This window comes from Pistacia vera, unplaced genomic scaffold (genome assembly GCF_008641045.1).
Source record: "Pistacia vera cultivar Batoury unplaced genomic scaffold, PisVer_v2 Contig117, whole genome shotgun sequence".
Taxonomy (NCBI): domain Eukaryota; kingdom Viridiplantae; phylum Streptophyta; class Magnoliopsida; order Sapindales; family Anacardiaceae; genus Pistacia; species Pistacia vera.
Window position 1 is genome coordinate 587615 of NW_022195215.1, and position 24383 is coordinate 611997.

General features: G+C 37.4%; 2 protein-coding genes and 1 pseudogene across 2 annotated transcripts; all 3 read left to right on the forward strand.

The window, feature by feature from the left end:
- Positions 1–4923: 4923 nt before the first annotated feature.
- Positions 4924–6349, forward strand: LOC116107518 (chalcone synthase 1-like). Its single transcript, XM_031393793.1, has 2 exons — positions 4924–5116; positions 5239–6349. Exons 1-2 carry the CDS (start codon positions 4939–4941, stop codon positions 6231–6233), a joined length of 1173 nt encoding a protein of 390 aa, XP_031249653.1. The 5' UTR covers positions 4924–4938; the 3' UTR covers positions 6234–6349.
- An 8888-nt stretch (positions 6350–15237) lies between these two features.
- LOC116107510 (chalcone synthase 1-like) lies at positions 15238–17149 on the forward strand. Its single transcript, XM_031393782.1, has 2 exons — positions 15238–15519; positions 16017–17149. Exons 1-2 carry the CDS (start codon positions 15342–15344, stop codon positions 17009–17011), a joined length of 1173 nt encoding a protein of 390 aa, XP_031249642.1. The 5' UTR covers positions 15238–15341; the 3' UTR covers positions 17012–17149.
- Positions 17150–20602: 3453 nt separating this feature from the next.
- Positions 20603–22012, forward strand: LOC116105690 (annotated as a pseudogene).
- Positions 22013–24383: the final 2371 nt, after the last annotated feature.

Consider the following 24383-nt stretch of genomic DNA (forward strand, 5'->3'; position numbering starts at 1 on the left):
ATCAGCATTGAATTTTGTTCTAAAAACCCACTTGTTCCCCACCACATTTACATCAGAAGAAGGGGGAACTAATGTCCAGGTTTGATTGTGCACCAAAGCATCAAATTCAAATTGCATTACCTCTTTCCATTTAGGATTAGCTAAAGCCTCAAACATTGTGGCAGGTTCTGGTTCTGGTTCAGTAATATTCTATTCTATAAGTAGAACAGTGGAAGGAAAAGATACAGCAGCTGCTTTGGCTCTTGTCACCATAGGATGGTTATTAGTAATGGCTGGCTGAGGTGGCAGGGTAGGCTGTGAAGCTTCAGAGAATTTTGATAATGTAAGATCAACCTCAAGTAAGTAAGGTGGTAAAACTGATGTTGATGGTATGACAGGGAGAGAAGAAATGTTAAGAGATGCTTGTTCTAAAGGTTGAGTAGTAAGGGAGTGTAGAGAATTGGGACTGAAAGAGGTACTAGGAGAAGATGTGGATGATGTGCTAAGGCTGATAGAACTAATATCTGGCGTAGGAGTGATGTGAACAAGACAAAATTGGTCTGATGCTGAAGTGCTATTAGTAGACTATTGTAATGAGCTTGGCACTGCAAAGGGAATAGGAGCCTGACCTGTTGAAGAGGTAGAAAAGGAAGAGAGAATAAAAGGAAAAGATTTTCTATGGGCAGAAGAAATAGGAGACTTAGAGGAAGACTGAGAAATGGTAGTGGAGAGAGTACTGCCTTGTGAAAAAGGGAATTCAAACTCATTGAATTTGACACAAGGAGTAATAATGATTTTTCCATCTGGTTTCAAACACTTATACCCCTTATGAACCAAACTATAGCCTACAAACACACATTTTGTAGAATGAAACTGAAATTTGTGTTTATTAAAAGGTCTAAGAAAAGGAAAGCATGAACACCCAAACACTTTCAAAGACTCATAAACTGGTTGAACCTTGAATAACTGCTGATAAGGAGACAAATAAGCTAGAGTAACTATAGGCATTCTATTGATGAGAAAAATTGCAGTTTCAAAGGTTAACCACCAAAACTGAAGAGGCATAGATGCATGAGCAAGCAAGGTTAAACCTGTCTCTACTATGTGCCTATGTTTTCTTTCACATCTACCATTTTGTTGGTGTATATGGGAACAAGAATGTCTGAATTTAATGCCTAAGTCAGTGAGATAAGAATGCAATGCAATGTACTCTCCTCCTTGATCAGGCTGTAAACATTTAACTTTGTGACCAAACTGTCTCTCAGCAAGAGTGTGAAACTTTATAAAGACTGATTTAACTTCAGTTTTAGTCCTTAGTGGAAAAAGCCATGTATATCTACTATAGTCATCCAAGAATTGAACATAATATCTAAAACCTTCAGAGGAAGGTAAAGGGGCAAGACCCCATACATCACTGTGAATTAGTTCAAGTGGTGCAGTAGCTTGAGATGTGGATGACGGAAAACTAGTAAGATGTAATTTTCCTAACTGACATGCATCACAAAAATTAGATGGAGAACTAGACAATGTTTTAGACTTAAGTAAAACATTCTTAGGTAAAGTTGCAATGATTTTCTGCAAAATGAGGGAATGAGGGTGTCCTAAACGTTTATGCCATGTCATAAAATCAGTATCAACTTTATCAGCAGTGAAACAAGTAGCAACAAAATTGATAGGCACTATTTCACTCATAGCAGGAAAAATTGCATTAGGAAAACAAGGATTATTATTTGTATTAATAGAGAAGGTGTTACAAAGGATAGTATCATTAAGCACAGACCGAGACAGATCATAATGTAAAGCAACAATATTTTGAACACTAGAGTTGCACACATTTGAACAAGAGCGAAACATACCTTCACATGAGCGAGACACTACATTATGACTACTGGACATAACAGGACAGGACTGAGACACAGCAGGACACATTAAAGATGATTGTGGACAGAAGGAATTGGGCAAAGGAATATTCAACTGGTACAGGCCTCCCTTGAGTTCCCCTTGCAGTAATGTTGCTTTGGTCAACCTGTCCTTAACATAACAACAATCACCATTAAACTCTACAACAACATCATTATCAGCAGTAAATTTGGAAATGCTAAAGAGATTCTTAGTAATGGAAGGTACACAGAAAATGTTTTTAAGATATAAACATTTAGAATGAAGAGTACTAGGCAAAGAAGTATGGCCAGTATGTAAAATAGGAAGATACGCACCATTACCTACTTGAAGCTGACTTACACCATCATAACTCTTACTGACACTCAGGTGGCTTAAATCTGTGGCAACATGATCAGTGGCACCTGAATCCATGTACCACACAGGATCAGATGGAGTGAAAGAAGTGGCAAGAGCAGAGGGCATGGTTGGGGAATTATGTTGTAAGTATAAGCCAGCAATTCCATTATTGTTTTGAATAAAAGACCTTGTACCGGTGGCAACAAGAAAAGCTTGATTGGTTCCTGTCATCTGTTGACTAGGAACACCAAGAGAGGAAGGTGGGACATATTCAGACCGAGGTTGTGGAAACTGAGGTTGTGGAAAGGCTGGATTTTGCAAATTGTTGTTGGTAAATTATTGAGGTCTTGGATGAGTAGTGTTTGGACTAGTAGTAATATAGGTATTAGAGCAATGCTGCTGAGGATTGGTCATTGGTACTGAGGATCCATGTGCAGTGGATGAACCATAGACAAGGAAAGGCTACTGAACATGAGACATTTGTGGTGATGGACCATAACCATTGTGAGTTTGCTGTTGAGTTCCATTAAAACCACCATTGTAAGCACCATTATAGGCTGAATTGAAACGATGATAGCACTGGACAACCGAGTGACTAGCCTTGTTACAAACTTGACATATTAGTCTATTTTTGCCAAAGCTTCTACCTCTACCTCTTCCATGTGATTGAAAACCAGCAGGTCTGGAGTTAAACACAGGAAAAGATTGTTGCATAGAGCTGGTACTATAATTCTCAGTTGCTGGAACAACATACTGTTGCTGATAGTGTGGATTTCCTAATGAGATGAGTGAGGGAAAAACAGAAGGATGTGGAATAGGAGGAGGTTTAGCATTGGAATGTGAATTAACTGGGAAAGTTGCATTAGTCACATCACTAAGTACTCTAGGATTGCTAACAGATGCTAAATTGGCAGAGCTATTATACAAATCAGTGGAGTTAAATTTTTCCAACCTAATCTCATACTTTTGCAATAAAAACTGAGCCTCTTGCAATGTAATATTATCAACCTTCGATTCAAGCCTAGAGGTAAGGTTCACCACTGCTGCATCATATTCAGGCCCTAGACCGTCTAAGACATAGTGTAAGAGATCTTCATAAGAGACAACCAATCCACTAGCAAATAAGCTCTCAGCTATTTCTTTCATTTTCTTTATGTAATCTGCAATACTCAAATTACACTTGTATGTTGTCTGTAAAAAGTTTTTAAGGAGTAATGCTCTTGCTTTGGAATCACTTATAAACTCGTTTGCAAGAGCACTCCAAATTTCTGAAGAGTAACGACACTTAGACACAACTCCAAACATACTCTCAGATATAGAAGCCAGAAGCCAGCTTACAAGGAATTTATCAGTACGTTTCCACATAACATACGCAGGATTCAACTTATCACTAATAGAATCAGAACTAGTTTTAAGATCATCTCTAAGTTGACCTAGGTCACCATCAATTTCAGAATTAGACAGTAAAAGAGGAGAGGGACATTGAAGTTTACCAAGCAAATGATCCTCAAGTTCATGTGATCCAACCTTAAACAAGACTTGTGAGCTCCAAAACTAGTAATTATTGCGTGTAAGTTTCGGAATTATAACTTGCAAGCTTGATGCTTGAGTTGAGGTGGAACGCTGAACAGAATCTCTCAACATCTCTTCGAAACTGTTAAGCAAGGAAGAAGAGCTAGAATTTTCGCCAGAATCTTTCGCCATTGATGCTAGTCAATGCTCTGATACCATGTGAAAATAATAAAGAACAAATGAGAAGATGAAATTTGAGAGAGTGAATTTAGAGCAGACGATCTGTAGAGACTGTTTTTCATTAAAAATGAATAAATACAGCAATATCGCTATATATGAATCTGTAATGAAAGAGTAAAATAGCACTGAAATAGTAAAGTTACTTTAGCCGAGTAATGAAAGAGTAAAACCACATAGTATTACAATTGTAGCCAAAGTTGTTCAAATTACAGTTGTAAGCTTTTGACACATTAGTCAACAAAAAGTTCACGTTGTCTTCTTGCAATTACGGGTCAAATGGCCGCTGCTAGTTTGTTTTTCTTTTTCATTAATAAAAAAGAAGACCTGAAAATTTTAGGCTCTACACGACTGCACCTACAAATTCTGTCTAATCAAATCCTTAATTTGACCTTGCGCTTTTAATCAATTTAATTAATAAATTATTTTTTTAAAAATAAGTTTAAAATATTAAAATTTTAAAAATAGTAATGATAAATTGTTGTTGGTAGCCAACAAAATCAGTCACAACCGATTGAATGTAGACAATTTAAATCCTAAACTCATTACAACCTACCCATATATATGAAAGTCAAACAGTCAATCTTTGATTTAAACTATCATCTGAACTAGTATTTTGGGAAATTAGTAAATTAAATTTTAGGTCTCATATGGCATCTATGGTTAAATTGACCCTTCAATCATCTACCTCTTTCATATTGGTATTTCTTTGAATAAGTCACAAGCCTGCAAATATATTTGTTGAATCTCATCAAAATCTGAACTCTTCACATTAAACAAATGTTATTCACCAACTCAAGTGCATAGTGATTGATTTAATTATTGTATAAAATATCACTTAACATTCAGCTACCAAGCCATCTTCCCTCCTATAAATACTCACCAAACTAACAACAATCCACTCAACACTTATTTTTTTTCCTTAGCAAATACAATACTCTGTCCTTTCCCTTGCTTACGTGAAAGAGAAAAATGGTGAGTGTTGACGAAGTTCTCAAGGCTCAACGTGCTGAAGGTCCGGCCACTGTCATGGCAATCGGTACCGCAACTCCTCCCAATTGTGTTGATCAAAGCACATATCCTGATTATTACTTCCGTATTACCAACAGTGAGCACAAGACTGAGCTTAAAGAGAAATTCAAGCGCATGTGTAAGTCATCAGACCTCATAATTTACCCATCATCTCCTTATTAGTATGTTTCGGACGTTTGCATACACACAATAATTTCCCCAAAATTATTTCAATTGATTTTGTTTTGTCATATATTTCAGGTGAAAAATCCATGATCAAGAAGCGATACATGTACTTGAATGAGGAGATTTTGAAAGAAAACCCAAGTGTTTGTGAATACATGGCGCCTTCATTGGATGCCAGGCAAGATATGGTGGTGGTTGAGGTACCAAAGCTAGGCAAAGAAGCAGCCACCAAGGCTATTAAGGAATGGGGTCAGCCCAAATCCAAAATCACCCACTTGGTGTTTTGCACCACCAGTGGTGTTGACATGCCTGGTGCTGACTACCAACTCACCAAGCTCTTGGGTCTTCGTCCTTCTGTTAAGCGTTACATGATGTACCAACAAGGTTGCTTCGCCGGTGGCACGGTTCTTCGCCTTGCCAAAGATTTAGCAGAGAACAACAAAGGTGCTCGTGTCCTTGTTGTCTGCTCAGAAATTACTGCTGTTACTTTCCGTGGTCCTAGTGACACCCACCTTGACAGTCTTGTGGGTCAAGCCTTGTTTGGTGATGGTGCAGCTGCTGTCATCGTTGGTTCTGATCCAGTTCCCGGAGTTGAGAAGCCAATGTTTGAAATAGTCTCTACGGCTCAAACAATTTTGCCTGACAGTGATGGGGCTATTGATGGACATCTTCGTGAAGTTGGGCTTACATTTCACCTTTTGAAAGATGTTCCCGGGCTTATTTCAAAGAACATTGAGAAGAGTTTGGTTGAGGCATTCAAACCTTTGGGTATCTCAGATTGGAACTCACTTTTCTGGATTGCACACCCTGGTGGTCCGGCAATTTTGGATCAAGTTGAAATCAAATTGGGCCTTAAGGAAGAGAAGTTAGGTGCCACAAGACATGTGCTTTCCGAGTACGGTAACATGTCAAGCGCCTGTGTCTTGTTTATTTTGGACGAAATGAGAAGGAAATCAACTGAAAATGGATTAAAGACCACAGGAGAAGGTCTTGAATGGGGAGTTCTCTTCGGATTCGGGCCCGGACTTACTGTTGAGACAGTCGTCCTCCATAGTGTTGCAACCGCTTAAAGATTTTTATTGTTTATTTATTTTTTCGTTATCCTTGAGGTTTTTTATTGCCTATGTTATTTCCCTCTGCTAAAACCAATAATGAAATTGTAATCTTAATGGCTGAATTATTTTCATCATGGTATCAAAATGCCAATGTTTTTTCTTTTCTTTTGGTTAAAATTTAAACTTATATATTGGTAGCTTAATTTTTAATTTCAAGGAATAAACACTAAAACAATTTTATGATCTTGCCTTGTATCCTTAAAATTATGACAAATGAATCGTAGTGCTAAATTATTATCAATTATATTATTCATCCCAAAATTATCTCAAAATTTTGATGTGCAATTTCATATGGTGTTGAGATTTAAATGAAGTGTTGAGTTGGTGAATAACATAAAATTTTCAAATAAGATAAAACATGATTTGAGATGTAAGTGAAAATAAAAACGTAAGCAAACACAGCCATATAATAATTCATTATTCACCCTATATCTTACTTACATAGTTTCAAAGTTTCTCTATACATGTTCTACTTCTATATCTTTCTTGTATAGTTTCAAAGTTTCTCTATGTCAATGATTCTGTTGTGAAATAACACCAAACAATTAATTTCGTGCAACAATTCTTAAGCAACGCTCACATATTCTGAATTATTAGAGGCATAACGTAGGGACGTCTGACTATTTACGTCTAATAATACGTCACAACTTTACATATATAATTCTCTCAAAGAATATAATATAATTTTAGAAAAATGTTAAAAACTCTAGTGTTTTAAAAACCAACCCAGGGTAAAACCCAATAAAGTGGTCGGGTCGTGGGTTGGCCGGTTTAACTAGTTTGACTGGCGGGTCAAATTGGTGTCTAAATGTTTGAAATCTAACAAAAATATCCTGTAAAATTCTATAAGTCCATATAAGTTTGAAATCTTGCAAAAACACCCCAAACACCATCATCAGCGTTAGCAAATTGAGCATGTTTCCGGCAATTACAACACTTCACATCACCACAAAAACACTCCCCTTAGCCTCCTAACCAAAACCCATCTCACACCTCCCTCATTCAGCTCTCCAATCATCAGCAACAACGGGCTTTTTCCAGTGACATAATTTTGCAATATTAGGTCGATTCATTCACCGGAAATCACCTCCATCGCCACCATTCCATTCCACTCTTCAAAACCCCTAACATTCTTGCCTTCAATTGTTCACGGATCGATGCCCTAATTTCTAAGGTTTTCAATGAATAGAAAAATTTGTAACTCGACCTAGAGAAGGCTCGGGTCCCGGTTGAACCAGATCAATCGATCGGGTTGGGTCGGATCGGATCGGATCGGATCGGGGTTTTAAACACTGAAAAACCCTTGCTTTTGTTTATATATATATTTGGGTTTTTTCATATTTTATAAATTTAAAACTATATTAGTAATTTATGAAAATCATTGAGACATATTTGACTTGGCTATCTTTTGTGGAACTATAGCAAAATTAATTTTTTGATTTTTGAGTGTCGATATTAGTGTTTAGATCATTCTATAGAATTGCATATAATTTTGTTTGATGTATTTTTACCTTATACCGGTATAAGTAACTGTTGTGTGTGATTTTTCCTTCAAGCTCGGAGAACTGCGAGGTTATAGCTCAATCCAGAATTAGCTCGACTCTACCGATTATCCGACCTAGCATAAGCTCGTTGAGTTGTAGCTCAGCCTAGCACAAGCTAGTCACGACCAATCCTTACAGTTGTTCAACCAATTCACAGATAACTTCAGATCCCAAGTATCTCGGAAAGGATCAAATCGACATCAATCTTTGCGCAAGCACAGTGCCCAACCACGATAATATTAGAGTTACATTTCAAACTTTTTTGTAATCCTTTTATTTTCACTCTTTCCTTTGTACAAAATCTATATATAAACCCCGTCCAATGTTGAGAAAGGGGTTAGCAAATTATTCTAGGACTGTCATTGTAAACTCTCACAGCAAATACAAAAATAGTGGACGTAGGCTTAAGAGTGCAACTCGTCGAACCACTTTAAAAACTTTCTTGCCATTTATTTTACTATATTTTCCAGTTACCTATTGCTGGTTATCCTTAATCACACACACATTAGTTTCGATCCTAACAAAGGTCGATCGGATCATTCAAGTCAGTGTATTTTTGCATCAATATTTTGGCACTAGAAGGAAGGCTTCCACCAAAATCTCAGAATTTTCGGCAAGTAATCATAGTAACCCCATCACTCCAAGCCCACAGTGGTGCGTGCAAGATTGAAAACCACCATCGAAAACCACGACAATATAGAAACCACCCACCAGGAAGTGCAACAAGATGTCGCTGGGCGTCGACCACCAGTACCGCCAACTCAACAGGCCACAAATAACCAGGGAGTAAGGGCAACAAATCCCGAGAACGACCAATTGTTGGAAATAATCAAAACAATGATTGCATAGGCGGTGCAACAAAACATGACTAAGCTGAGAAATCAGTAACCAACTCATATGACCTTGACCAGTGATGCTTCACAAATATCACCCCGACAAGTCAAAATTCAGTCGACGACCGGTCTGGTTCATCGACATCGAGGGGCGACCGACGCCCCCAACGTCACAAAGTACACCCCGCTCACGAGTGTAAGTCCCACGGGCAAACTAACCTCGAAAGGCGACCAGGAAAACAGCTAAGGGGGAAAATGATGGTAATGGTCACCCACAAAACGCTCAACCTGCCTGCTAATATCCCTAGCGTTAGCGTGCTGGTTTTAACCCACGCCCAAGGTAGGCTCAGACCTCGCAAGCTCACGAGGCAAGTCATTTGCGCCAATCTGGCAATGACCGACATTCCGATTATAACCAACATCATAAGCAGCGCACTGACTAGCATGATAGCACCTACCAACCCAACCATCATGACTCAACCTTGCACATCAATGTGCATAACTGAAGGGGCTCGTAAGCAACGGATTTGCAAACTCACTTGCTCAAGGTAAGACTTAACAGAGTTAGCCAGGGCAATCCTCACAACGAAGACTTAGATCGGGTACAAAAGATGCTCGATGATCTAAGAGGCTGCCAGAATAATGTGGCAGAAGAGATAGTGAGCCCCCCCTTCACAAAGGAAGTTCGCCAAGCCCCACTTCTCCAAGGATTCAAGGCACCAAAAAGTAAGTTTGATGGGAAAAGAGATCCCAAAGACCACCTCAACACTTTTAACGACCTGATGGAACTGCACCAGGTCTATAATTTAGCAAAGTGTTGCTACTTTGCGGTCACATTGGTTGGGGATGCCAAGAAGTGGTACAAAAAACTAAAGGCAAACTCCATTAGTTCTTGGCAAAAATTCTCCTCGCTGTATCTACAACAATTTCATGCGAGGAGACAGTTTACAATACTGCTCAGCTACTTGAGCAACATTCATGAGGAAAGAGACGAAACACTGACCTCGTATTTAACGAGGTTCCCGAAAAAGCAAGCAAAGGTCGCGGATGCACCCAAAGAGTCAATCCAGACTTTGTTAATAACAGGCATAAGGCCGCAAATGGAGCTGTGGAAAGAGCTCCAAAGTGAAGATCATGTGAGCCTTGCAAAGTTCTACCAAATGGCTGCAAAGCATCAGCAAGTAGAAAGCTCACTAGCTGCCTTAGCCAGAAGTTTGTCGCAAAAAGTCCCAAATAGGCAACAAAATCGCCCATCAGATAAACGAAGAGGCTAAGATCGTAATGACGGGACCGGAACAAGCTCCACAAGTGGCAGAAGACAGAAAATTGTGGGGAAAGGCACCCTTTTCTGCGGTAAGCAGAATACACCCCCTCACACATGACATAGCTCACATATATGAAGTGTCCCTTGAGGCTAAGAGACTGCCCACTCCAAAAAGAATGAGTGGGGCCCCATGTAGAATAGATCGACAAAAAGATTGTCGATACCATCGAGACATCCGACACAACACTAATGAGTGTCGGGCTTTAAAAGATGTCATCGAGGATCTGATCCGAATGGGTCACTTAAAAGAATTTTTTAAGGAGGCACAAGCTCACGAAAGTACTGGCGAGTAGAATAACTAGATCTAGCAAGCCCCGACCAACGCCAATAATGAAGTCCTAGTAGGCATGATCTACAAGGTCCCGACAGAGTAGGGAACTCAAGGTGCTCTCACAAGCAGTATGCTTGAGAGGTTAGAACAGACTCAGTCCCCTGAGTAATGAGCCGTGAACAGAAGTAGTTGAAGTGGCCCTTACAAGAGACCGAGATGATAGGATTCACAGTGGTAAAGTGTGAAGAATCTCCTCGCCACAATCATGATACAATTGTAATCACAGCCATGATCAGCAACGCCAAAGTACTAAGGGTGATGGTCGATAATGGCAGTGCAACGAACATTATCTTCTTGGGAGCCTTCCAAGAAATGAGGTTCACAGAGAGACTTAAGGGCGTGCCCATCGCCGCTCTATGGATTCACCATGGACAACCTAGTTCCTAAGGGAACAATCAGCCTACCCATGACCTTGGGGGAAGAACCAAAGGTCATGATGGTGATGGCAGAATTCTTAATGGTGGACTGCCCGACCACATACAATGTCATCCTTGGAAGACCGATCCTAGATAATTTGAGTGCAATCACTTCAGTGCATTGCCAAGCAATGAGGTTCCCGATTCCAGGCGGGATTGAGACAATCAGAAGCTGTAGAAAAGAATCTTGGGAATGTTACAACTGGGCCATTAATGCTACACTAAAATGGTCGTTCCTGAGAACCATGGTCATTGTAGAGTCCGACCCGCATGCGGATCTCTCGAGGATACTAGATCCTTGTATCCATAGAGAAGAGCCTGCAGTAGAGCCAATAGAAAAGTTGCGAGAAATATCTATCAACAAGGAAGACCCAACTCGTGTTTTAAAGATTGGCAGCAGTCTGATTAGAGAAATGGCCAACGATTTGGTGGGATTTCTAAAAAAAAAAAAAAACTCGACGTATTCGCATGGGTACACGCGATATGGTGGGGATCAGCTTTGAGGTAATGTGTCATAGGTTGAATATCAACCCAACAGCTCGACCAATCTGACAAAAGATAAGATCTATAGATGTAGAGCACTCTAAAGCGCTCAAAGATGAAGTTGACAAACTTCTGAACATCAACTTCATCAGGGAAGTGAAATACCTAGACTGGCTCGCCAACCTAGTCTTGGTGAAAAAGTCGAATGGCAAGTGGCAAACTTGTGTCAACTTCACAAATTTAAATAAAGCTTATTCCAAAGACAGCTTTCTGCTGTCCCAAATTGACCAGTTAGTAGATGCGACAGATGGGAACATACTACTCAACTTTATGGATTCATACTCGGGATATAACGAAATTTTGATGTATCAGTCCGATGAAGAACATACCTCATTTATTACTGACCGAGGAGTGTTATAGGGTCATGCCGTTTGGCTTGAAGAACGCTAGAGCGACTTACCAGCGTTTGGTTAATAAGATGTTCGCCAAACAAATCAGTAAGACAATGGTGTACATCGATGACATGCTCATCAAATCAAAGGTCGCTGAAAATCACATTGTGCACGTGGGGGAAATGTTTGACATCCTTAGAAAATACAAAATGAAACTGAATCCTTTGAAGTGTGCTTTTAGAGTAAGCTCGGGAAAGCTTTTGGGATTCGTGGTCAATCAGTACCTAGAGAAGATCCAAGCTTTCCTAGACATGGAAAGCCTAACCAACATAAGGTAGGTTTAGAGCTTGATATGGCGCGTGGCCACACTTATCAGGTTTATTTCTTGAGCCATGAACAGGTGCTTACCATTCTTTGAGACCCTGAAGGGGAAGAAGTGTTTCAACTGGACAGAGAAGTGCGAGAAAGCCATATAGGAATTGAAGAAATATGGGACAACCTCCTTTGTTATCAAAGCCTGTCCAGGGCGAGCCGCTGCTACTATATTTATCAATATCTAAGTTAGCGATCAACATGGCTCTGGTACGTGAGGAAGGGAGAGTGCAATGGACGATATATTATGTGAGCAAGAGATTACTCAACATAGAGACAAGATACCCCAAGATGGAGAAGCTCGCCTATGCACTTGTCATCGCCGCTAGGAAGCTACGGTCCTATTTTCAGGTGCACTCCATACATGTGTTGACAAACTTTCCATTGAGGAAGATAATGCAAAAGCCCGAAGCATCGGGCAAATTGATCCAATGGACGATGGAAATGAGTCAGCATGATATCAAGTACATCCCGAGAATAGCAATAAAAGGTCAAGCTTTAGCGAACTTAATTTCAGAATTCTCCTATTAGCCAAAAGGAGAAGTAAGCTCACCAAGGGCAAGCGCCTCAGCGAAAAGCGAACAGTAGAAGTCAAAGCTTGACGGTCTATGGCAGTGGATTCTGTATATAGATGAGTCATCAAATGAGAAGGGGGCAGGAGGTGGGCTCTTGCTCAAAAGTCCTAAAGGAAACCCGATCAGGGTCGCAGTCAGATTCAGGTTTGCCGCCTCCAACAAGAGGCTGAGAACGAGGCATTGCTCGCGGGGATTCTCCTCGCCAGGGAAATAGGGGCAGAGTCCATCAAGATTTATAGTGACTCCCAGCTTGTAGTCCACTAGATTACCGAGGAATATCAAGCAAATGAGGACAGAATGACATCCCATCTCCGGCAAGTGAAATCAACAGTTCAAATCTTGCACAATTCATCAAATTCCAAGGGAGAAGAATTTTGTGGTCGACACTCTACCTCGCCCAGCCTCTGCAATCAGCCAAGAGAAGACTAATTCGACACATGTTAAGTTCCTCCCAAGTCCAAGCATCCTCACTCCAAAGGAACCAATCTTACTAACAAGGCAAAGATATAACTGGATGGATGCAATAATTGAAAAACCCTTGCTCGTGTTTATATATATAAGGGTTTTTTTATATATATTTTATAGATTTAAAACTATATTAATAATTTATGAAAATCAATGAGACATATTTGACTTGGCAATCTTTTGTGGAACTATAGTAAAATTAAGTTTTTGATTGTCGGTATTAGTGTTTAGATCATTCTATAGAATTGGATATAATTTTTTTTTGATGTATTTTTACCTTATACCGGTATAAGTAACTGTTATGTATGATTTTCCCTTCAAGCTTGGAGAATTGTGAGATTATAGCTCGATCCAGAATCAGCTCGACTCTACCGATTGTCCGACCCAACATAAGCTCGTCGAATTGTAGCTCGACCTAGCACAAGCGAGTCATAACCAATCCTTACAGTTATTCAACCAATTTACAGATAACTTCAGATCCCGATTATCTCGGAAAGGATCAGATTGACAATAGTCTTTGCACAATCATAGTGCCCATTCGCGAGAATATCGGAGTTGCATTTCAAACTTATTCGTAATCCCTTTATTTTTGCTCTTTCCTTTGTACGAAATCTGTATATAAACCCCCTCCAATGATGAGAAAGGGGTTAGCAAATTATTCTAGGACTGTCATTGTAAACTCTCACAACAAATATAAAAACAGTAGACGTAGGCTTAAGAGTGCAACTCGACAAACCACTTTAAAAACTCTCTTGCCATTCATTTTACTACATTTTTTATTTACATATTGCTAGTTACCCCTAATCACGCACACATCAGTTCTGATTCCGACAAAGGTCAATCGGATCACTTAAGTTTGTGTATTTTTGCATCAACAATAACTTAATGTGATTTTATCATTATCTATTCATACATCTTTATACAAATTATTGCAATAAAAAATATTAAAATAAATAAATAAAATATGTATACAACATGCCATATGACTACCACGTCGTCAATTTGCCGTCAGTGTACTGGAGATCGTATCCACATAAACTATTTAGAGAAATTAATCCGACAATAAACAAAACAATTAGCCCCAAACAAGGCCTTCATCTCCATCACGTAAGTAAATTCAATCATTCTCCGTTACCAGTCGCCAAAATGATATCAGCAATTGTCTAAACGATAGTCATCCTTGTTCACTTGTCGGTCACTAAAATCATTCAGCTCCACCAGCCTTTTATTCTTTTTCTTTTCCCCTAATTTTCATTTATTTTGATTTTTCCATTTTTTTTTTCCGCCATATGTCTTCACTTTCATTCACCATAGCCAGCGGGCGTCTCTCTGGAATAATTCACATCCTTCAAAGCTGAAACGGCGCCATCAGACGCCGTTTCAGTTCCCGACGCACTATCTGTCTGTCCTTGTCCTTTCTTCTGTCAAAAACGCGTTTCCAGTCCAACCTTTATTGTGATCACACTCATTTAATAAATAAGCGTAATAAATATACATACTTACAAAAATTTGAAGCAACCAATATTTGAAAAGCTTCAAAAATATTATAAAATAATCAATTGAGCGCATGTGGCTGCACATATTTTTAATCCAAAATATAAAAGAAATGACATTTAATTTTAAAACAATCACAAACAAAGCCTAAAATATAAAACTATATATGAAAGAGGAGATTGAGATAAGTACATCATGGACGAGAGATCCACAAAGACACTGCCAATTCCTCAAAGGTCAACCTGTCGAAGCCAATGCCAGAACTTTCACGGTTGGAACAGCAAATTACTATTTTATCTAAAAAATATTAATATTTTAGGAACTCAAATTTCTAATACACTCTGGAATCTTCAATGAAGTGATGCTTCATCCTACTAGTTTATTTAAAAACATGAATAAATGATCTAGTTGTCTTCTTGCTTACGAGTCAAATAGTCAAATTATAACAAGGAATGCCTTCTCTTAAACCCATAAATTAATAGTATGAAAGAACCACATCTAATTAATGCAATTTTGGAATTGACATCTATGGCTGAGTCTGACCAATTCTTTGAATCATATACCTGTTTCATATTGGGATTTTAATGGGATAAGTCACAAGCCTTTTGCTAGGTCTTATCCAGTTGCCGTTGATGACCTCAACATATAAAATAGTTTGAGAACGGCAAACAAGACTGGAGAAATATTACGTAATACTCAGCTACCAACCCTTCTCCCCTTCTTATAAATACTCACAAAATTAACAGCATTTGACACACAACACTCATTTTTATTAATTTCCTTAGCAAATTAATAGAATACTGAGTCCTTTCCCTAGCTTACCTGAAAGTGAAAATGGTTAGCGTTGATGATGTTCGCAAGGCTCAACGTGCGGAAGGTCCGGCCACCGTCATAGCAATCGGAACTGCAACTCCTTCAAACTGTGTTGATCAAAGCACCTATGCTGATTATTACTTCCGCATCACCAATAGTGAGCACAAGACCGAGCTTAAAGAGAAATTCAAACGCATGTGTAAGTCATCAGACCTTATAATTTCTCCATCATTTCCTTATTAATTTGCTTTTGCACGTTTGCATGCATATAGTAGAGAGATTGATATTAGATCTTTGAGGGTTTTTTTGGCTCTCTCCTCTTTAATCTCTTTTGGTCAATTTTATGATTAGTTTTCGAGAAAGAACAAAATACACTTAAATAATTGTTTGAGAAGATTATAATATAAATGAGCTAGGTAGTTGAATCTACTAAAATAGGCAAAGGATTTTTTTTTTTTTGGGTTAACGTACTTTGGATAGGGGATAATTCTCATATCTAACCCAATGTTCGCTCAAAACAAATTGAAAACATATGGACAGATTATTGTCACCCACTTACGATGACACAAACTATACAGCTACACTTATTACTTTATATAAAATTATTTTAACCTTTTCCAGATACCAGCATAACACCAACCTAGTAAAATTAGAATTCATACATTTCAATTGATCTTGTTTTGTCATATATTTCAGGTGAAAAATCCATGATCAAGAAGCGATACATGTACTTGACCGAGGAGATTTTGAAAGAAAACCCAAGTGTTTGTGAATACATGGCACCATCATTGGATGCCAGGCAAGATATGGTGGTGGTTGAGGTCCCAAAGCTAGGCAAAGAAGCAGCCACCAAGGCCATCAAAGAATGGGGTCAGCCCAAATCCAAAATCACCCACTTGGTGTTTTGCACCACTAGTGGTGTTGACATGCCTGGTGCTGACTACCAACTCACCAAGCTCTTAGGCCTTCGTCCGTCTGTTAAACGTTACATGATGTACCAACAAGGCTGCTTTGCTGGTGGCACGGTTCTTCGCCTTGCCAAAGACTTGGCCGAGAACAACAAAGGTGCTCGTGTCCTTGTTGTGTGCTCCGAAATTACTGCTGTTACTTTCCGTGGTCCTAGTGACACCCACCTTGACAGTCTTGTGGGTCAAGCCTTGTTTGGCGATGGTGCAGCTGCTGTCATTGTCGGCTCCGACCCAGTGCCTGGAGTCGAGAAACCCCTGTTTGAATTAGTCTCTACGGCTCAAACAATTTTGCCTGATAGCGATGGGGCTATTGATGGGCATCTCCGTGAAGTTGGGCTTACATTTCACCTTTTGAAAGATGTTCCCGGGCTTATTTCAAAGAACATTGAGAAGAGTTTGGTTGAGGCATTCAAGCCTCTGGGTATCTCAGATTGGAACTCACTTTTCTGGATTGCACACCCTGGCGGTCCGGCAATTTTGGATCAAGTTGAAATCAAATTGGGCCTTAAGGAAGAGAAGTTAGGTGCCACAAGACATGTGCTTTCCGAGTACGGTAACATGTCAAGCGCCTGTGTCTTGTTTATTTTGGACGAAATGAGAAGGAAATCAACTGAAAGTGGATTAAAGACTACAGGAGAAGGTCTTGAATGGGGAGTTCTCTTTGGATTCGGACCTGGACTTACTGTTGAGACAGTCGTCCTCCACAGTGTTGCTACTGCTTAAAAGATTTCATTTATTGATTCGATTTTTCATTTTCATTGACTTTTCTGTTTTTTCCATGTTATTTGGATTTATATTATTTCCCTTCAAAGATGTATGACAATATCAAGAAGTAATAAAGTGGTGAGAATAATAACGAAATTACAATTTTAATCGTGGTTAACTTATCAAAACTACAATGTTTTTATCTTTTCTTTTTGGTTAATTTATAAAATTCCTCGTAAATCTTATATACCATTGTAGAGTTGCAAAAGTATTCTTTGATAATAATTTTCAGTTGCATGGAATATGAGATCCAACTTTTACAGGCTTGCTTTGGAAGGAACTAATCAGGTTGAATTGCACATCCTTCAACTTCAGCTTAAGCCACCACCCGCAAACCAATAGACAAAGTGAGGTGTCAACAGAACCTTAGAGATGTAACTATGTTTTTTTACTAGCTCTCGGGCAAAATAGTGGTTCCAATTGCGCACATGGATGAAGTATTGTTACAATACTAGTTGGCACTCAACAATTAAACGAAGTCCTTTTGAAATGTTGTATGGTAGAAGTCCCCCCCACTCTTCTAACCTATATTCCTAGGACAACCAAGGCAATTAGCAAGAGAAAAGTAATTAATGAGATCAAGGAAAGCGTCCAGTGGGCTCAATCTAGAATGAAAAAGGTGTATGATGGCAAGCTTATCGGCAACTATCCATAACGAGGAGGCAAAATCTGACAAAATCTGAAACTTGCAACGAGCTAAACGAGCTATTATGGACCTTTCAAGACTCACCAACTGGTGGGGACAGTAGCGCATAAGTTGGACTTCCCAATTATTGTATGTGTTCTAAACTCAATGATAGATGTAAAGTTTAGTGGATGGGCTCTAAAACCAATGTAGAGGTAAGGTTTAAGGTAATATTTATTTATGTAAACTTTATCATGTTTTATCATTAATAAAATGATGATTATTCTATACTATTTTAAATCATTTATATTTAATTAAGTTGTATATATCCTTAAGCTTGTTTTTGAAAGGATTTTATTTTCAAAGAGTTTGAAAAAATGGTGTTTTTTTGTAATTGGATAAATTAATTAATTGTTGATCAATTAATTAATTAAAAATTAGGTCTAAATAAGGAGGCTTTATAAGTGGGTTTAATAATTGAACTTGGACTCAAATTAGGTTAGCACTCAAGTGGGCCTACGTTTCTCTATTACTTTATTAATCAGAGAATAACACAAACTGGACTAAGATATGTTAGGATAACCTACTAATCCAATATTGAGTGGCTATTTAAAGGAGGCTTAAGGGTTCATTATTAATAAGATTAAAAGAGAAAAATTATAAGAAAACCCTAACCACAAATATTCTCTACCATCCCAAGATAGAAGTTATTCTTGATTCCATTGTAGTGGGATAATTCCCATCAGTGAGAGATCTTGTGTGTATCGATCTAGAGGTACCATACTTGGGGTACTCTAAGGATTCAACGAGGAGAAAGAAATAGCAAAAGAGTCTGTAACTTTTTCTTACTCACTCTTATTTTGTATTCCGTGTTTTTTATATTCATATATGATATGTGTAATTGTTTTTTTGATACAAATAACACATGCATGTATATATATATCAAAAAAACAATTTCACATATCATATATGAATATAAAGAACACGAGATACAAAATAAGAGTGAGTAAGAAAAAGTTACCGACGCTTTTGTTATTTATTTCTCCTAGTTGAATCCTCACAAAGTTTCCCAATAGTGGTATCAAAGCCAATGATTATGATGTTTTAATGCTAATAAGGGTTTAATGACGTTTTGGGATCCTCTGTAACCATGTTCCGTGTTTTGGTTTCTTGATGCCCTTAATGTTAAAATTTATGGATGATTTTTTTTCCTGAATTTTGCTAACATGTTGATGAAATTTTTGCTCAATCCAATATCGGGAAGGTTGATTTTTGGCCAAAACACACAGCCCCTTGAGAATTGTCTTGTTAATTCATCTAGGGGGCTGTTTGACAAAATTGAAAGTTTTGGGGCTTTTGAAAGGTTTCCATAACTTGAAATTTTGTAGTGTAAATTTTATGAAAATTCCAAGGGGTCAAAAAGCTAATTTCCAAAGATCAGATTTTGATCTATATTTGAATTCTAAATAGCTAAAATTAAATAGAATTGATTTAATGAAGATTACATTTTGCATGAAATTAGGATTTTATTTATTTATTATTTATTGTTTATGATAGAATAAAATCCCTAATTAATAGGGATTAGATGGGATTAAAAAATCCTTGATTACCAAATTCAATTTTTAACTTTTGAATTACACTATTATCTTATATTTGATAAGTGAAATGGAAATAAACAATAATAACTTTTTTTTTTTTTTTTTTATAGTAAGAAGAGTTTTTTTTAAACGTTGTAATCTTGTTTATATAAATCAAGACTTGATTATAAAAGGCATTGACGATTTTGTTTAAAACACTCTTTTAGGAGGTCTAGTTCCCTCAAAGAACTAATTCTTTTCCGTTCGTGTTGTATTCTATTGAGTTCTAACAATAGAGAAGTGCAAAAAACCAGGTCTAAACTCAGTTGTACCACCAACCTTCCAATCAAATAAACCTGTTCTCAAACTAGATTGATTATAGATCTTACCCTAAACAGTTAATTAATATTTTTATAGAAATATTCAATTGCATGACATCTTATCTATTTTTATAATATCATAAAACCATTTCATATCTTTGTTAAATAAAAACATCACAATAATGAATTTGTATTAAACATTAGAGCAAAAATGGTCAACCTGCTGAAGCCACGCCACAACCTTAGCGGTTGGAACGGCAAATCCTGCAAATTTGAAATATACTTATTTCTATTTTATTTAAAAAATAATTTTAAATATTATATTTCAGAAACTCAAATTTTTTAAAGAACGAAGATCTTCAATGAAATGATGCTTCCTCCTACTAGTTTATTTAGGAACATAAAAAGATCACGTTGTTTCTTGCAATTACGGGTCAAATTCCGCTGCTAATTAGTTTTTCTTTTTCATTAATAAAAAAGAAGACCGAAAATTTTAGGCTCTACAAGACCGCACCTACAAATTCGTCTAATCAAATCCTTAATTTGACCTTGCGCTTTTAATCAATTTAATTAATAATTTATTTTAAAAATAAGTTTAAAATATTAAAATTTAAAAATATTAATAATAAATTGTTGTTGGTAGCCAACAAAATCAGTCACAACCGATTGAATGTAGACAGTTTAAATCTTAAACTCATTACTACCTACCCATATATAAATTGAAGTCAAATAGTCAATCTTTGATTTAAACTATCATCTGAACCGAGTATTTGGGAATTTAGTTAATTAAATTTTAGGTCTCATATGGCATCTATGTTTAAATTGACCTTCAATCATCACCTCTTTCATATTGGTATTTCTTTGAATAAGTCACAAGCCGCAAATATATGTTTGAATCTCATCAAAATCTGAACTCTTTACATTAAACAAATGTATTCACCAACTCAAGTGCATCGTGATTGATTTAATTATTGTATAAAATATCACTTAACATTCAGCTACCAAGCCATCTTCCCTCCTATAATACTCCACAAACTAACAACAATCCACTCAACACCATTTTATTTCCTTAAATACAATACTTTGTCCTTTCCCTTGCTTACGTGAAAGAGAAAAATGGTGAGTGTTGACGAAGTTCTCCAGGCTCAACGTGCCGAAGGTCCGGCCACTGTCATGGCAATCGGTACCGCAACTCCTCAACTGTGTTGATCAAAGCACATCCTGATTATTACTTCCGTATTACCAACAGTGAGCACAAGACTGAGCTTAAAGAGAAATTCAAGCGCATGTGTAAGTCATCAGACCTCATAATTTACCCATCATCTCCTTATTAGTATGTTTGGGACGTTTGCATACACACAATAATTTCCCTAACATTATTTCAATTGATTTTGTTTTGTCATATACTTCAGGTGAAAAATCCATGATCAAGAAGCGATACATGTACTTGATGAGAGATTTTGAAAGAAAACCCAAGTGTTTGTGAATACATGGCGCCTTCATTGGATGCCAGGCAAGATATGGTGGTGGTTGGGTACCAAAGCTAGGCAAAGAAGCAGCCACCAAGGCTATTAAGGAATGGGGTCAGCCCAAATCCAAAATCACCCACTTGGTGTTTTGCACCACCAGTGGTATTGACATGCCTGGTCTCTGACTACCAACTCACCAAGCTCTTGGGTCTTCGTCCTTCTGTTAAGCGTTACATGATGTACCAACAAGGTTGCTTCGCCGGTGGCACGGTTCTTCGCCTTGCCAAAGATTTAGCAGGAACAACAAAGGTGCTCGTGTCCTTGTTGTCTGCTCAGAAATTACGCTGTTACTTTCCGTGGTCCTAGTGACACCCTTGACAGTCTTGTGGGTCAAGCCTGTTTGGTGATGGTGCAGCTGCTGTCATCGTTGGTTCTGATCCAGTCGGAGTTGAGAAGCCAATGTTTGAAATAGTCTCTACGGCTCAAACAATTTTGCCTGACAGTGATGGGGCTATTGATGGACATCTTCGTGAAGTTGGGCTTCATTTCACCTTTTGAAAGATGTTCCCGGGTTATTTCAAAGAACATTGAGAAGAGTTTGGTTGAGGCATTCAAACCTTTGGGTATCTCAGATTGGAACTCACTTTTCTGGATTGCACACCCTGGTGGTCCGGCAATATTGGATCAAGTTGAAATCAAATTGGGCCTTAAGGAAGAGAAGTTAGGTGCCACAAGACATGTGCTTTCCGAGTATGGTAACATGTCAAGCGCTGTGTCTTGTTTTTATTTGGATGAAATGAGAAGGAAATCAACTGAAAATGGATTGAAGACCACAGGAGAAGGTCTTGAATGGGGAGTTCTCTTCGGATTCGGGCCTGGACTTACTGTTGAGACATCGTCCTCCACAGCGTTGCTACCGCTTAAGATTTCTATTGTTTATTAATTTTTCATTGACCTTGACCTTTCTATTTTTCCATGTTATTTTGATTTAACTTTTTTTCTGAAAAAAGATGTATGAAATTACAAAAAGTAATTGTGTGGTGAAAGTAATAATGAAATTACAATTTTAATGAATAAATTATTTTTAATCATGGTTAATTAATGAACATCCTTTGTAGTTTTCTATTTTTTCTTTTGGTTACATTTTGAAATTAATCATAATCTTGTTTCTCTTTCATTCAAAGTCCTTTTGAAACTGAAGTTCAAGGCTTGCAGTGCAGAACTTGTAGAGAGAACCATACAAGAGATAACAGAAAAGTTTAAATATTAGGACAAAGCATATAAAGGTGAGGAAACTTATCGGTTATCACCCCTAATGGCTTCTCCTATCCATTTATCTTCCCAAATCTAATGTCATTCCCATCCCCATGATCATTCCAATATTAGGATATTGCATTGAGATGACTTTCCAAGAGCATTTTAAGGAAAGAATTTTAACCAAAAAGTACCCCATTTATTTTTATAAATAACATATTTGCTCCTCATCACCGCGTGACATAAATAAAGGTGGAAAAGTACACTATCTAGCCTGGCCTGCGGCGGGTTATGAAGTTTGGCTGGCCGGGCCTAACCCGCCCGCCAACAAAGGCAGGCCGGGTTAGGCCACCATTTTGGAGAAAATGGCTGGCCCAGCTCGGCCCGCCAACCCTAACCGCTTGGTTAGGCGGCGGTCCGGGGGGTTAGCCCGATTTTTTTATTTTTTTTGTTTTTTTAATTTAACTTTTCAAATAAAAATTATAATATAATTGTTTTTAGTTAACTTTTCAAATATCAATAATTCAATGCAATTCAATTTTTTTTTTTTTGTTAACATTTCAAATATTAATTCAATTTTAATACAATAAAATTGTAATATAAGAAAAATTAGACTTAATCTTTATCGAAAAATAAAATAAGAATTACAACAATTATTGCCTCGTTTAAAAACCTCACCAAGAAAAACCCAATGGGAGAAAAACTTTGTAAAGAAAAAAGAGTGCAATAATTGACAATTAATTTACAAATTACATTTTACAAAACAACTAATTTGGGGGGTTCACTAGGCCTCCCTCATCTGTATATCTATATTACAAAATTGAAATGATTTTACTAAAGTATTATCGATAAACCTGTATTGATCTTGATGCGGCGATCGTTCCCATCTCGAAGACATGTGAGGACTTCAATCATTTTTGGAGCAAATTTAGTCCTCCTTTCATTTAAAATCCTTCCACTTGCACTAAATGTTTGTTCGGATGAGACGATTGAGACAGGAACAGTGAAAACATCCAAGGCAAGTCTTGATAATAATGGAAAATATTTTCTGGCTCTCCAATACTCTAAGATATCAAAGTGACCTGCTGGAAACATTCGGGGGTTGCCAAATATTGTGAAGTTCATTACTCTACGACTCCATGGAGGACATATATTAGTTGTTGTTGTTGTTGGTGCTTCTGAAGAGGAGGTTGTGCTTCGGATTCGGGTCCTCTTCGGCCTATTCAGTGCATTCCAAGAGTATAAGTTCTTATTTGTTGCTTCTTCTGATACAGCTTCTCTGGATATTTCGCCTCTTTGCGACTGCGGGTTCCCATACCTATTTTCATATTGAAATATACTTCGAAAATACTATTTTTTACCTCTCCTATTTGATTGACATATGATTCGGTTTGTAAATTTTCACTTAAATTGTAAAACCATTTTCTAAACGTGCTAATTAATTCTAGGATCAAATATAGCACCTAAACAATAAAGAAAAGGAATGGGTTCCCAATATTTCAAAAAAAAAAAAAAATTTCCATTGCTTTTATTGGTGCAGTAAATTTTATTGTCTTTGTTTTTTGTAAATAACTCGGAAGTTTTATTAATTGTATGTATTACCGATAGACTAGTAGGATAATACACACCAGAAAGTTGTGTAAAGTGGATTGGTAAAAACATTTGTGAAAAGAATGAAATACTTTAGCTATCTTCCAATCATTTCTAACAAATAAGAGGACCCTATTATTTGCTACAAAATAACTAATTATATTAGCATAAGGAAACAATGAACAAGCATTAAATAAGTACTATTCTATCTAACAGGCATATCTAATGCAAAAGTTCTAGGAGACTATTTGATTTATAACAAGCTTCTTGAAATTCCGCATTTTTTTTATTACTACCAGCAATCCAGGCTAAAGATTCCCTAATTCTATCAATATTTTGTTTAATTGTTTTTCTACCTTTTCACAATTAAATTAATAACATGACATGCACAAGTTGGTGAAAAACTTCAAATTGTTATATAAAGGAAATTAATTTGAAAAAAATCTAAACTTTACATTAGAACTGCATTATCTAAAGTTAAACTTATCACTTTAT